This window comes from Panthera pardus, unplaced genomic scaffold (genome assembly GCF_024362965.1).
Source record: "Panthera pardus isolate Hobbes unplaced genomic scaffold, ASM2436296v1 HiC_scaffold_24, whole genome shotgun sequence".
Classification (NCBI taxonomy): domain Eukaryota; kingdom Metazoa; phylum Chordata; class Mammalia; order Carnivora; family Felidae; genus Panthera; species Panthera pardus.
Genome location: NW_026526810.1, coordinates 65,048,088 through 65,063,274, shown reverse-complemented (window position 1 = coordinate 65,063,274; position 15,187 = coordinate 65,048,088). Strand labels below are relative to the sequence as shown.

The 15,187-nt window shown below is 38.5% G+C and overlaps 2 gene segments (V, D, J or C); both read right to left on the bottom strand.

Annotated features, from left to right (window-relative positions):
• Window positions 1-1,014: 1,014 nt before the first annotated feature.
• On the bottom strand, window positions 1,015-2,001 carry LOC109255660 (T-cell receptor alpha chain V region PHDS58-like). The segment is given in 2 exon segments: window positions 1,015-1,416; window positions 1,525-2,001. Coding segments are annotated over 2 exon segments (672 nt in total).
• A 4,533-nt stretch (window positions 2,002-6,534) lies between these two features.
• On the bottom strand, window positions 6,535-7,047 carry LOC109255705 (T cell receptor alpha variable 9-2-like). The segment is given in 2 exon segments: window positions 6,535-6,869; window positions 6,993-7,047. Coding segments are annotated over 2 exon segments (381 nt in total).
• Between the last annotated feature and the right edge of the window lie 8,140 nt (window positions 7,048-15,187).

Sequence of the window (15,187 nt, the reverse complement as noted above, 5' to 3'; positions counted from 1 at the left end):
ACAGGAGAAAAAGCAAGAAGAAAAAAAAATGTCCATAGCAGGAAGCAGCAAAAGAGATTACATCCACAAATTTCTGGTGAAGATTTGTAGAATTTAAATTACTAAAAGAAGGGGTGCCTGGGTGGCTCAGTTGGTTGAATGTCCAACTCTTGATTTCAACTCAGATCATGATCTCACACTTTGTGAGTTCCAGCCCCGCAATGGGCTCTGCACTGATAATATGGAGCCTGCTTAGCATTCTGTCTCTCCATCTCTCTGCCCCTCTCCTGTTCATGCCCCACCCCCTAAAATTAAGTAAGTAAGTAAGTAAATAAATACATTAAAATTTTTCAGAGTCCCTCTTAAATAAAGGAATTGACACTCAAAGATAATATTCTGACACATTCTGACCAACACAGTAAGATCTAGGGGGGAAAAAATTCCAAGAAGATGATCTGTGAATGATGAAAGAAACAAGCAGGCAAACTTTTCAGGGAAAGAACATGAGGAGTTCATGTTTTGTTTTCTGGGTTGGCTGACAGAAGAAATGATAAATGAAAACTCATATAGTTAACCTCTAGGCAGGCAGTCAACCTCAAGGCCAGTCTTTAAGCATCCTGGTATTATATGATCAGAACACTATCTTCTCCATCATTCTGTAATACTATTTATTATCATGTAGTTTCTACAAAGACCAAAAACCTGCTAAATTAAGTTTATCAGACATGGAGTTGTAGAATTATATAGAAATATCTGAGTCTGCGGGGCGCCTGGGTGGCTCAGTCGGTTAAGCGTCCGACTTCGGCTCAGGTCACGATCTCGCGGTCCGTGAGTTTGAGCCCCGCGTCAGGCTCTGGGCAGATGGCTCAGAGCCTGGAGCCTGTTTCCAATTCTGTGTCTCCCTCTCTCTCTGCCCCTCCCCCGTTCATGCTCTGTCTCTCTCTGTCTCAAAAATAAATAAACGTTAAAAAAAAAATTAAAAAAAAAAAGAAATATCTGAGTCTGCTCAGTTCTATTTGCCTCATTTGGCATCATACAGCAAGAGATCTCTGATAATACCACAGGAAGAGACCATCAGTCTCCAAAAACTCCCCTACCATGGTGGTTTGTGTTCGGCTCCCCCTGCAGTCCCAGACACTGTGTCACGCACAGCACAGAAGTACTTGGCTGCATCGCTGCCAAGGGCTCGGGATTTCCTCAGGTGGAAGGTGGTTTCATGGTTCTTAAATTCAGCCTCAAAACCTTTGATGCCTTTAACCAGGGTGTCCCCTGAAAAGTACTTCAGTAGAACCTGGAGTCCTTGGTTGGGGTGCTGCATGTACCAGAAGAGATAAGGAGTTCCACTATAGGAATAGTTGCACCTCAGCTCCAGAGGGGCTCCTTCAGAGACAGTGACATGGACATCAGGCTGCGTCACTGACTGGGCTCCGGTGTCGCCTGCAAAATCAGTGTTGTATCAGTGAAAGCAGTGCACACTTCACAATGAAAAGTCAGTATTTCCAGCTGAATCTGTAGAACTATAGACTAATATGAAATTTTACTCACGCAGGGCAAATATCCCCAGTGTTGAGATAAGCAACAGGAACATGGCCGAGCAGTAGAAAGGCAGTGGGCTCTTCTCAGGAAAATCTCCCCCTGAGCAGACAGGAAACTGGCTGAGGAAACCAAGCCCTCGGACATAAGAAGGGTGGAGAAAGTAAAGTTGGACAGGTTCCTTGCTGAGATAAAAATGCAAAAGCTGCTGAGATGAGCCTGGAGCTTTCTGACGGATGATTCTTGTCCCTGTCTCTGTCTGCAAAGAGCTCAGCCAGCTGCAGTGGGGAGGGCGTGAGCAGATGATGTTGAGCAACAAGATCTCTAGTTTGTGCAGCATCGTCCCCTGGAGGCCCCTCCAAGAACTAATTTATGTGTTCCTTCTGTTTTCTGAGGTATGAAAAGTTCTGCACAATATATTTCTTCCTTCCCAAACCTATGATGGTGTATTCTTCCTAGAGTCTATTAGAAATGAGGTGTCATATAAAAGTAGACTAATGAGTTTCACTGAGAAATCAGTTTTTAAAAAATATATCAGACTCAGAATCCAAGTTACAACACAACACTTAAAATGTTTAAGATGAATTCAATCTCCATCAAAATACCACCAGCATTTTTCGCAGAGCTACACCAAACAATACTAAAATTTGTATGGAACCACGAAAGACCCTGAATGGCCAAAGCAATCCTGAAAAAAAAAACAAAAAAACTGGAAGCATTGCGATTCTGGATTTCAGGCTATCTTACAAAGCTGTTGTCATCAAGATAGTATGGTATTGGTACAAAAACAAACACGCAGATCAATGGAACACAACAGAATACCCAGAAATGGACCCACAACTATATGGTTAATTCATCTTCAACAAACCAGGAACGAATATCTAATTGAAAAAAAAGACAGTCTCTTCAACATATGGTGTTGGAAAACTGGAAGGCAACATGCAGAAGAATGAAACTGGACCACTTTCTTATACCATACACAAAAATAAATTCAAAATGGATGAAAGACCTAAATATGAGACAGGAAACCATCAAAATCCTAGAGGAGAATGGAGGCAGCAACCTCTTTGACTTCAGCCACAGTAACTTCTTACTAACATGTCGTCGAAGGCAAGGGAAACAAAAGGAAACGTGAACTATTGGTACTTCATCAAGATAAAAACCTGCACAGTGAAGGAAACAATCAACAAAACTAAAAGGCAGCCTCTGGAATTGGAGAAGATATTGCAAACGATACATCTGATAAAGGGTTACTATCCAAATCTATGAAGAACTTATCAAGTTCAACACTCGAAAAACAAATAACTCACTTAAGAAATGGGCAGAAGACATGAACAGACACTTTTCCAAAGAAGAAACCCAGATGGCTAACAGACACATGAAAAGATGCTCAACATTACTCATCATCAGGAAAATATAAACGAAAACTATGATGAGATACACCTCATACCTGTCCGAATGGCTAAAATTAACAACACAAGAAACAACTGATGCTGGCGAGGATGTGGAGAAAGGGGGACTCTTTTGCACTGCTGGTGGGAATGCAAACTGGTGCAGCCACTCTGGAGAACAGTATGGAGGTTTCTCAAGAAACTAAAATTAGAACTACCCTATGATCCAGCAATTGCACTGTTAGGTATTTCCCCAAAGAATACAAAAATACAGATTTGAAGGAGCACATACACAGTAATCTTTGTGCACAGTAATCTCTCCAAAATTGTGCTTGCCAACAGTGCAGGAGGTAGGGGAGATATTTCCAATACATGACTGTATAAGGTTTTTTTTTTTTTTTCTTAAAACATGTTATCTAAGACATTTGTGGGTTTGTGACTGAGGAAGGATGAATGATATTTCTGGAAGAGTCAGTTTCTCAATGAATTACACATCCTTGAAGAGTGGCTCCATTCCCCAAATTGAATAGTTTGGCAGACAATGTAAAAATTCAGTTGTATAAAAATACTGATAAAGAAAAACTAGTGTATTACAGAAGTAAATACAGTTTCTTGATATCAGGAAAGTTCTAGAAACAAAGAAAGACAAAATAGAAAATGATTCCAACCAGAATTTAGTTGGTAAAAAATAGGATGTCTACAAAATGTTCACTCTGATTTAATTTCCAGCTCTGTACCTTTCCTGTGCAATTTTTGGCCCCCCTCTCACCCGCACAGCTGATTCTGGCCAGGCCCTATGTTGCCGATCAAAGTAAATATCACACTATATTTTTGTTCCTTATTTTTATCTCTTCTCTTCATTCTTGTTCACTCTACTCTCAGCCAAGATATATGAAAAGGTAGGATAGTGGGGGTATTCAAATATTTTTCTTATCAGTTGGACTAGGGAATTTTAATCATAACAGTCAAAAAATTGAAAGCAGATAATGGGATATTTTATGTTCAGTTTCCATGGTTATAATGCCCAGAAATATTCCTATCCTGGTACCTGTGCTCAAAGAATTATCTCCATCATGGATTTATAGAGCTATAGACTCTAGATGTCTGCTGAAGTTTATATGGAATGGCAGAATTGAAAACCTGAGATGAACTTTACACACTGTTCCTCTTCTGCCCACCCCAACTTTGCTATCTATATAATATGACTGGCTCGCTTGACTAACCACGGTGTCCTTCAGTAGAAGGGTAAATACACTATGGTATGCCCAAACAATGGAAACTTAGTGCTAAAAAGAAATGAGCTGTCACCTAATGTCTAAATAACTTTAAAAACAGAAGTCTAAGGAAATAAAGGTCAGCCTTAAGATTCCCACAGAATAAAGGATTTTTCAGCCAGTGGTATATGAATTAAAATATCTTTACAGTAATTTAAACTATTTAAGAAATATTTGGAAAAAAGTTTGTTTTATCAGAATGCCTTAGTCATCTAGGACTGCTGTAACAAAATACCATAGACTGTGTTGCTTAAACAACAGATATTTGTTACTCACGGTTCTGAAAGCTGGGAAGTCCAAGATCAAATTGCTGGCAGATTAGTTCCTGGTGAACTCCTTCCTTAGGGCTTATAGATGGACCCCTTCAGTTGGTGGTGAGAAGAAGCTCTCGTATCTCTTCCTCTTTTTATAAGGACACTAATCCCATCATGGAAGTCCCATTTTCATGACCCTATCTAAATCTAATTACCTCCCAAAGGCCACATCTCCTAATACCATCACACCGGGGGCTAGAGCTTCAATGTATGAATTTTGGCAGAACACATCCAGTCCATAACACAAAACATTCTGAAATTATCATTATCACTGAAGGAAATACTTATTTTCATAGGTAAAAATATAAACCAAGTTCAATCCAATTTAGCAACATAGATACACGAGTATATGGATTTACTCTAATTCTAAAAATCATTGTTTGAAATTATTAAAGAAATATGAAAAAAAAAAAAAAGAAATGAGCCATCAGCCATGAAAAGATGGGAGGAAAGTTAAATGCGTATTTCTAGGTGCAAGAAGCCAATCTGAAAAGGCTGCATGCTGTTTGATACCTACTATATGACATTCTGAAAAAGACAAAACTATGGGGACAGTAAAAAGATCAGTGGTTACAGTGGGGTTACAGGGAGGAAGGGAAAAAAATTTTTAAGTAAAAGAAAGCATAACTGATAAGCAAAAATCAGAAAGCTTATAACACAGATTTGGAAGGAAATTTTTTATGTGCTCTTCTCAATTCCTCAAAAATCAACTTCCAGTTTTCTGCTAGTTTAGAAAGTGATCATTGCTTGTTATAAAGGGCCATGGAGTGCATGGCTGTTCTGTTCCTTATGAATTTTCTCTCGCGGTCCACTTATTTTCTTTCCCTATGCGCCAATACGATCAGTACACACACACACACACACACACACACACACACACACACACACGTGTGTGCATGCAGGCATACACACATGTACCAACACAGGCAACATCCTCCTCCTCAGTTACTCAAAATATTCAAAAATATGTGGGGTTTCTTTTCCCTCGGCCTTCCCGGAGGGCCCAGCACACACAGAGGTATTTCTGCACTGGGCCTCGTTTTCTTCTTTATCAAGTCTCTGACACAAGTTTGCATTTCTGCCTATACTGCTCATTCTCTAAAATTTGTTGGCATCACGGTCTGCTGATAGCTTCTTTTCTGTTTCTGTTTGGTTTTGTGGGTTTCTGCTCTGTGGGATGTTTTTACCATCTCTTGAATAGAGTTTTAGAGAAAATCAAGAGATAAATGTGTATTTTTAAACAACCATTATTTTTTCTAAGTATTTTATTTCGGGGGCACCTTGGTGGCTCAGTCGGTTAAGCGTCTGACTTCAGCTCAAGTCATGATCTCACGGTCCGTGAGTTTGAGCCCCACGTTGGGCTCTGTGCTGACAGCTCAGAGCCTGGAGCCTGCTTCAGATTCTGTGTCTCCCTCTCTCTGACCCTCCCCCATTCATGCTCTGTCTCTCTGTCTCAAAAATAAATAAACATTAAAAAAAAGTTTTTTAAAAAATTTAAAAAAAAGAAGTCATGTACCTGTAAACGTTCCACTTGAGGTGTTGAGCGCTAGATGACCCTTCATGCAAATAGCAAAGCAAACGTTTACAGACTATAAATAAACGTAGATACATAACGAAAGTAATATGAAGAAATTAATCTATAAGCAAAAGGGCAGGAGGGAACATAACAGGAAAATAAGCATAATGTTCCTTAATGGTTGCTTACACAAAGGAACATTTTTAGAATTAGGTAATGCCGAGAAACATAGATGATGCACGCTACCAGGAAATTGCTGACAAATATAATGACACATTTGCCACAATAAAGCAGCCAGTCTAACACACTGCTGTTGTCTGTGTCCATTTGTTATTTCGCCAATGCCGTTCATCCTTCGGGAACCCCTGGACCTGCTGGGGCTGGACCTCAGCACCTTCTGGTTTCTATGCTCTAGCCATTTGTATGACTTTTGTATCAAGCAGACACTGAGGAACAAACCACCATACACTGTGCTGGAACCAGAGTGGATCAGTCAGAGACGCTCAGCATCTGGGCCCCTGTTCTGCTCAGAGTTTGCGCTCAGCTCCCCCTGCAGACTCTGTCACTGTGTCCGTCAGGGCACAGTAGTACACAGCCGAATCTGACACTTGCACTGAGGATTTCTCCAAGTGGAAGGTTTTGGATTTCCTGTTGTAGGTGGCTTCAAAACCTTTGTGACTTCCCTTCTCCGTGTCCCTAAAGGCTTTCAGGAGGAGCTGTGGACCTTCTCTGGGATACTGGACATACCAGAAAAGAGTGGGGGTCCCTGTTATTGAATAAGTACAGTTTATAGTCAGGTACTCCCCTTCGGAGAGAGTCACTGGGCCTTCCATCTGGGTCACTGAGTCTCCGTGGGTTTGTCCTGGGAAAAAAGAAAAGAGACCTGTGTTACCTTGGACATATACGTCCTGGATAAATTTATACTTACATGTTTTGCTGACAGAACAGAAGAAAGAATCCAAATTTTAAGAGGCATTTTACTTACCAAGCAACAAGAGTACCACAGTCACGAAGCCTGGAGAAGAGTTCATCTCTAGAGTGTCACCTAGCTAATGTGCTTCATTCTTAGCAGGAAGAAGCATTGGAGAGACAGAGCAATGATCAGTGGAAACCCACATTTCTCAGGAAAGGTGTTTGTGTTAGGAAGCTGCACCCCCTGCTGGACAGGGACTGAAACGGGATGAATGGTGGCCAGGGTCCTCCCAGAGTCAGCAAGATGTCTTTGTCCCTGACTTTATGAGGCACATGGCAGTCTTCAGGTGGCACTTGGAAATCTGAACAGCAGCAATCCTGACCTCTCAGGTCTATTTTGTTCTTAGGTCACTACCTAATGTGGAAGTTCTTTAACAGAGCATCCCAGAGCATTATTTCTGTAGCTGAAAATAACAACCTTCTAACACATTTTAATTCTGTACTTTATGTTTTCACGTATCCACTGTGGGCCAGCCTATAATCCACTGACTGCCAGAAAATGGCTGGGATTGAATACAGAGAAAGTAATAAGAAGTCAAGTCATTACTGAGTGGTTCTGTGTTTTTCAACACTGTACCCCAATGTTAGAACAGTGGTTGTCCTTTTTTAATATTCACTAAATATTTTTTTAATGTTTATTTATTTTTGAGAGAGAGAGACAGAGACAGAGATAGAGTGTGAGCAGGGGAGGGACAGAGAGAAGGAGACACAGAATCCAAAGCAGGCTCCGGGTTCTGAGCTGTCAGCACAGAGCCCGACGTGGGGCTCGAACTCACGGACCGCGAGATCCTGACCTGAACCAAAGTCAGATGTTTAACCGACTGAGCCACCCAGGCACCCTAATACTTACTAAATATTTCTTAAACAGAAATAATGAACATGTGGCCTTTATCTGAAATATAGTATTTCTTGGTCCTAAAATAATACCAATTGTAAGGATTACTATCTTCTTAACAAAAGCTTTCAGAAGAAAAGTCACCCTATTTTGTAAACAAATATTTTAATAGTCAAATATTCCCGGTTTTCCAAACCAGTAAAAAGTGAATATATGAGTTCTAGACAGAAGAAACGTCATAAATGAAGTTGTTGAATCCCTATTGAATGATCTGAGATTCTCATTCTCTCACTGTTTGTTGATGTAAATATAAGGTGGCTGTTAAATGTGAAACGGGCAACAAATACTAAACCTATACTATTAACAAGTTTTAGGCTCAAAGATGCTTCTGACTGCCATCCATTTGTTACATTTTCTTGCCAACCTTGAATGAAATAATTTCTCCCCACAAGGTAAGGGATCAGGATTATGAAGATAAAGTTCTGGAGAGGGACACATCTTCTGTAGCTCTGTACACATGTATCTCTAAACACAGAGACAGAAGCTTAGCTCACACTCTCTGTTGAAGGCCACTCTCCATGGATTCACATCAAGGAGCTTCATGAGTCCAGAGACAACATTGTAGTGGTTTCCCACATGCAGAGGGGAGTAAGAAATTCAAGAGTGGATATTGTTTTGGTTCACGTGTCCCTTCCCTTCCTCTCCACTTTCCAAGTCAAATTGTCACAACCGGCCTCAAAACTATGCTAGGAAGGAATTTGGGACAAGCAGCTATCAACTTCTATACAGGTATGGCAGGGAGAATGCCAGATAGACTGGGATGACACTGGTTTGAAAATAAGCAGGATAGCACGTGGATACAGAAAGTCGTTATCTACACTATCAAAAAAAAAAAACAAAAAACAGTTTAAGCCAATGAGAACCTAGAGGAAAAGTGTTTCACATTTTGAGTGACACCAGAAGACTTGTACAACATTGAGAACAGAGATCTCTTAAATTTGGATTTTTAATGGCTTTATTGATTTGTAACTGACATAAAAATAAACTGCACCAATTTGAAGTGAGCAATTTTATAAGATTTAACATATAAATATATATATATTTGTGAAGCCATCACCACAGTCAAAGTAATGAACATATGCATCATCCTCAAAAGCTTCCTCATGTCTCTTTGCAGTCCGTCTCTCAACCCTCTCCCACCCCCATTTCAGGCAACACTTCTGTCATGAATAGTTCACATAATTTATAATTTTGCATAAGCAGAATCACATGTACTCTTTTGTCTGCCTTCTCCTCAGCATAGTTATTCTGAAATTTTTCCATGGTTGTAAGTATCAAAAGTTTGTTCCTTTTTGTTGCTAAGTAGCATTCTATTACAGAGATATAAAAGAATTTCTTCATTTATTCACCTACTAATGTACATTTTGGTTAGTCCCATTTGGGGGCTGTTAAAAATAAAGCTGCTGGAGACTCACAAATGCAAACAACAAACTGATGGTTGCTAGAGGGAAGGGGGTGGGGAATGGGCAAAATGTGTGAATGTGAGTGGAAGATACAGGCTTCCACTTATGGAATGAATAAGTCACGATGATAAAAGGCAGAGCATAAGGAATAGAGTCAATGATATTGTAATAGTGTTTTGTATGGTAACAGATGCTAGCTACACTTGTGAACACAGCAAAATGTTTAGACTTGTCAAATCACTATGTTGTATGCCTGGAACTAATATAATGTGTGTCAACTATCCTCAAATAAAAATATATACAAATAGGACAGACCTTGTTTTCTTCTAGCTGAGTATTCTCAATTACTAGGTAAACAGTGCATTAAAAACTCATCATGCAATTACAAATTCTGTATCTTATTCAGCACACCATCATCATACATTAGAATATTTATTCTCACAAAGACGTTATACTTTCATGTCTCTTTTAAACTACATTTTGTAAGGCACTGATGTATTAAAGATATAAAGTGATTCCATTATGAGGTTAATATTCCTATGCATGCTTGAAGATTTGGGGCCTACATGAATGCATGGAACAAATTCCTTATTCTCAACTCAATTTCAGCACCTGAAATTCCACTCTAAAGAAGAACATTCCCCTTAGAACTAATAAATGAATTCAGCACAATTGCAGGATGCAAAACCAACACGCAAAACTCCATTGCACTTCCATCCACTAACAATAAATCATCCAAAAGGAAATTAAGAAAACATTTCCGTTTAAGGGACACCTGGGTGGCTCAGTCAGTTAAGTGTCCAACTTCAGCTCAAGTCATGATCTCATGGTTTGTGGGTTTGAGCCCCATGTCGGGCTCTGTGCTAACAGCTCAGAGCCTGCAGCCTGCTTCAGATTCTGTGTCCCTCTCTCTCTGCCACTCCCTCACTTGTTCTCTCTCTCCCTCCCACCCTCTCTCTCTCTCTTTTTCCTCTCTCAAAAATAAACATTAATAATAATTTTAAAAAAAGAAAATATTTCCATTTACAATAGCATCAAAAATAATAAAATGCTTGGGAATAAAATTAAGTACAGGGACTAAAGAATGTATGCTGAAAATTATAAGACACTGCTAAGAGTAATTAAAGAAGACACAAAGAAATGGGAAGACATCTGTGTTCATGGATTGGAAGACTTAATATTGTTAATATGTCAATACTACAGAAAATGATCTATACAGTTAATGCAATTCCTGTCAAAATCCCAAAGGTCCGTTTTGCAGAAATAGAAAAATCCACCAGAGATTCATAAGGCGTCTCAAGGGACCCCATATAGTCAAAACAATCTAGAAAAAGAAGAATAAGGTCCTACACTTCTTGACTGCAACATTTGATACAAAACTACAGTAATCCAAACAGTGTTGTGTTGGCATTAAGACAGACATATAGACCAATGAAATAGAATAGGGAGTGCAGAAATAAATCCTTGCACACATGGTCAGATGACTTTCAACAAGGGTTCCAAGACCACGTCATTGTGAAAGGACAGTGTTTTCAACAAATGGTGATGGAAAATTTCAGATCCACATCACAAAAAAGATAAATGGGACCCTAACCTTACACCATATACAAAAATCAACACAAAATGAATAAAGGGCCTAAATGTGAAACTGAAACCAAAGACTCTTAGAAAAAAACGTGAAGGAAGATCTTTATGACATGGGATTTTGCAATAATTTCACGATTTTACACCAAAGCAGAAGATGCAATTGGACTATAGCAAAATTTAAAATGTCTGTGCATCAGAGGATACGATCAACAGGATGAACAGGCCACCTGTGAAACTGAAGAAAGCATTTGCAAATCATATATCTGATAAGGGGTTAACATCCAAAATATGAAAGGAGCACTTACATCTCAACAACAAGAAACCAAACAACCTAATTTAAACAAAGGTAAACCCTAAGATATACTAATGACCAATTAGTACCTCAAAAGATGCTAAACATCACTACTCATTAGGGGAATGCAAAACCACAATCAGATACCACCTTACAGTAGTAAGGATGGCTACAGTTAAAAGAAAAAAATAACAGGTGATGACAAAGATATGAAAAACTGGAATCCTTGTTTACTGTTGGTGAGAATGTAAAATGCAGCTTCTGGGTTAAACATTATAGCAGTTCCTCAAAAAATACAGATCAAATTACCATATGATCCACCAATTCCATTTTGGCACAGACCAACCAAAATTGAAAGCATTTGGGAATATACTGCAATTACTGAAATTTTTACATGCCCACATTTATAGCAACATTATTCACAATAGCCAGCAAGTGGAAGCAATTCAAGTGCCTATCAGCAGATGAATGGGTAAACAAAATGTGGTATTAGATACAATGGAATATTATTCAGCCTTCAAAAGAAAGAAATTCTGACAACATGGGACGACATAGATGAACCCTGAGGCCATTATGCTAAATGAAATAAGCCAGTCACAAAAAGTCAAATACTGTATGACTCCATGCACATGAGGTATGTAGAGTAGTCCAATCCATAGAGACAAGAACTAGAATGTTTCCAGGGGCTGAGAGGAAAGGAGAAATAGGGAGTCATTATTTAATGAGTAAAGAGTTTCCGTTCTGCAAGATGAAAAGTGTCCTGGAGATGGATGGTGCTGATGGCTGTATAAAAATGTGAATGCACTTCACATCACTGAACTGTACACTTAAAAATTATTCACATGGTAAATGGAATGTTAGGTGCATCACAATGAAAATATTTTTTGATTTAAAAAATGCTTATTGGGGTTCCTGGGTGTCTCAGTTCATTGAGCTCAGATCAACCTGATTTTGGCTCAGGTCATGATCCCAGGGTCATGAGATCAAGCCTCCTATTGGGCTCCATGAGAGCGTGGAGTCTGCTTAAGATTCTGTCTCTCTTTTCCTTTGCCGCTCTCACCTGCTTTTGCAAGCTTGCTCTCTCTCTCTCTGTCTCTCTCTAAAACACAAAAAATAAACTTTTGAAAATTCATGAAAATTAAACACACGCTTATTATTAAGATTTCTACTCTATACATCTGTTTTCCAAATGCAAATATAAGAGGGAGGCATGGTACAAGATCACCTATCAACCATTACCATTCAAATGTTAGGAAGCTGAGAACATGGGGTTAATGCCGAGGAGGAAATAGGAAAGAATGAAGAGTTTGGATTGTAGAACATTGAGCATAGCAGGCCTGCGGACACACAAAATGAGCCACTTGGCCTTAAATGCTTTTGAGGTGTGGTAAAGGACAAGAACAGAGAAAAGAAAGAATTCAAACTTGGCACCATCACAGTATACCCCTAGTACTCACTATTACTGACCATTTTATGGATAAGGCTGGTAGGGTTAGATAAGCCTACCTTTTAAGATTTGAATTTTTCCATGCTAGAGATGGTAATAAGGCCATTAAATGGAATGTGTTCTAGGCAGAAAATGTGTACAGAGTAGGCACTCATGACTTTTCTGGATAAATATATATATATGTATATGTATATGTATATATATATATATATATATATATATATATATATACACACACACACACACACACACATATATATGTATATAAACATATATACATGAATATAAATATATGTATATTATATATATATGAATAAGTAACAACTTTTATTGAAAATCAACCTGCATTATTCTGTTAATATACTGCCTCCACTTGTACTTTCTTAATTTGAATATATGCATCTCTATTCAAGAGTGAATGGCTTTTACTGTGCTATCTTATAGATGTTGGATTAAGGTTAGGCTATCTCTATAAAAATCAAATTCATGGTCTAGACAATAAGAATATGCTGCAAAACATCAATACTTTGAAAGTTAGAAACTCTTAGCTATATACCATGGTGATTTTTAAATAGCCTTTTTTGTACTTGGAACACCAACTAAAAATGAATGTTAAGAAAATTCAAATAATTATCATACACAGATAAAAATGTAGGAATCTAGAGGGAGAAATTCATTTGAAGATAAAGGTAAGAAACTTCAAAATAGAATGAAAAACATTACAAGTCCTTTATCAATTGAGAAAGATAGCATTTTTTGGATTAAAAAATAGGAAACAGATACTTTAAATGTTAATGTGGTTGTTAAGTGCAATTCCAACTTTCTTGTTTTCATTTTTGTTTCTTTGATTCTTTAATGGAGGGATAATGAGCAGAAGTAAAACAGGACATAATTTTTGACATTTATATTGAAAAATTACATTGATACTATTAAAATTACCCCCCCAAAAAAATACTTGGAAAACAGAAATAGTGATGAGTGATTGACCCTCACCAGTAATAAAGGTTTCTGTAAAACTCTCTTCTCAGGTTGGTATAGAAAGAGACAATAGATCAATGGGACTAAATAAAGCATGTGGAAACAATGAAAAGAGGAATTTCATATGATACATGATGGTGATTCATAGTAGGAAAACAGGATGCTTATTTACGTACAAATAAAGAGGCTTGTTTCTCTGTTGGAGACACTTCCACATGACCCTCAAAGACCGACTAATCACTGATCATTTGTGGAGAAGACTGGTGGGAGGCAGTCTTCTATGGACTATGGAATTTGAATTCACTCAAACGTTCACTATGGGATTTGAGCTCATTTGTGCAGAGGTGTTAATAAGGTGGAATGAGTGCTGGCACAAAGTTGGCCGCAGGGTAGACACTTCAGAAAGTGAACGTGAGTACCACTGACTCACAGCAAACAAACCTAGACTAGGTCATTTAATAGTATTAAACAGCATGATATATAAAAAGAGGAAACACATGGAGAGATTTCATAACCTTCCTTATTGAACACAATGCCTGGGGCATGATTACAGGAAAGCAGATACGTTACCCCAAAATATGCCTCCATCACATAAAAATTATTTTGAATTGAGGTGCCTGGGTGGCTCAGTTGGTTAAGTGTCCCACTTCAGCTCAGGTCATGATCTCGCAGTTCATGAGTTCGAGCCCCCTGTTGGGCTCTGTGCTGACAGCTCACAGCCTGGAGCCTGTTTCTGATTCTGTGTCTCCCTCTCTCTCTGCCCCTCCTCCTCCTCTCTCTCTCTCTCTCTCTCTCTCTCTCTCTCTCTCTCCCTCTCTCTCTCTCTCTCTCTCAAAAATAAACATTAAAAAAATTTTTTTAATTATTTTGAAATGAAGGCAATTAAGAACCAGTAAACTCAGAAAAGCACCTCAACCCCACCGTTTTTCTGCCTAAAGGCAGAAAATAAATTCTCTTCTTTATTGGAGACAGACTCTTACCAGTCCAGAGATGTTACCAGAGAATCTGCAAATAAACTGTGTTAAACTAATCCTCACGTTCCTAGTTAAGGAAGGTAAGGACTAGCACACCTGGTTGAACTACCGCTAGTCCAAACCACATTGTCTTGCCAATTCCTCACAAACTTATTGTTTCTTCATCTACAAGATATAAAGCTACCTGCTCTAATCGCTTCTTCATGTCTTCATTTTCTTGTGAAGGCTCCCATGAATGTGAAAAAATTCAATAAAATTTGTATACTACTGTATAATCTGTCTACTGTCACTTTAATTGTTACACACAGTCAGGAAGCCAAAGAGGGTGGAAGAGAATTTGTCCTCCCATACATAATATATACTCCATAAATATATCTATTGAATGAATTGAGCTGAAAACCTGGCAGTTCAAACAAATTTTTACCGATTTTTCAGTCAAAACTTTTGGAAGTTTTTTAGCCAATTCACTAGCAAAATGCAGTAGTCCAATGGCAAAGACATGATGTGGCAGTTCTTTCTCTCCAATATTTGGTCAAAACTTGTGTATGTCCAGTATTCCTAGGAGGCTCAGTCTGTTAAGCATCCGACTCTTGATTTTGGTTCAGGTCATGATCTCAGGGTGTTGAAATGGA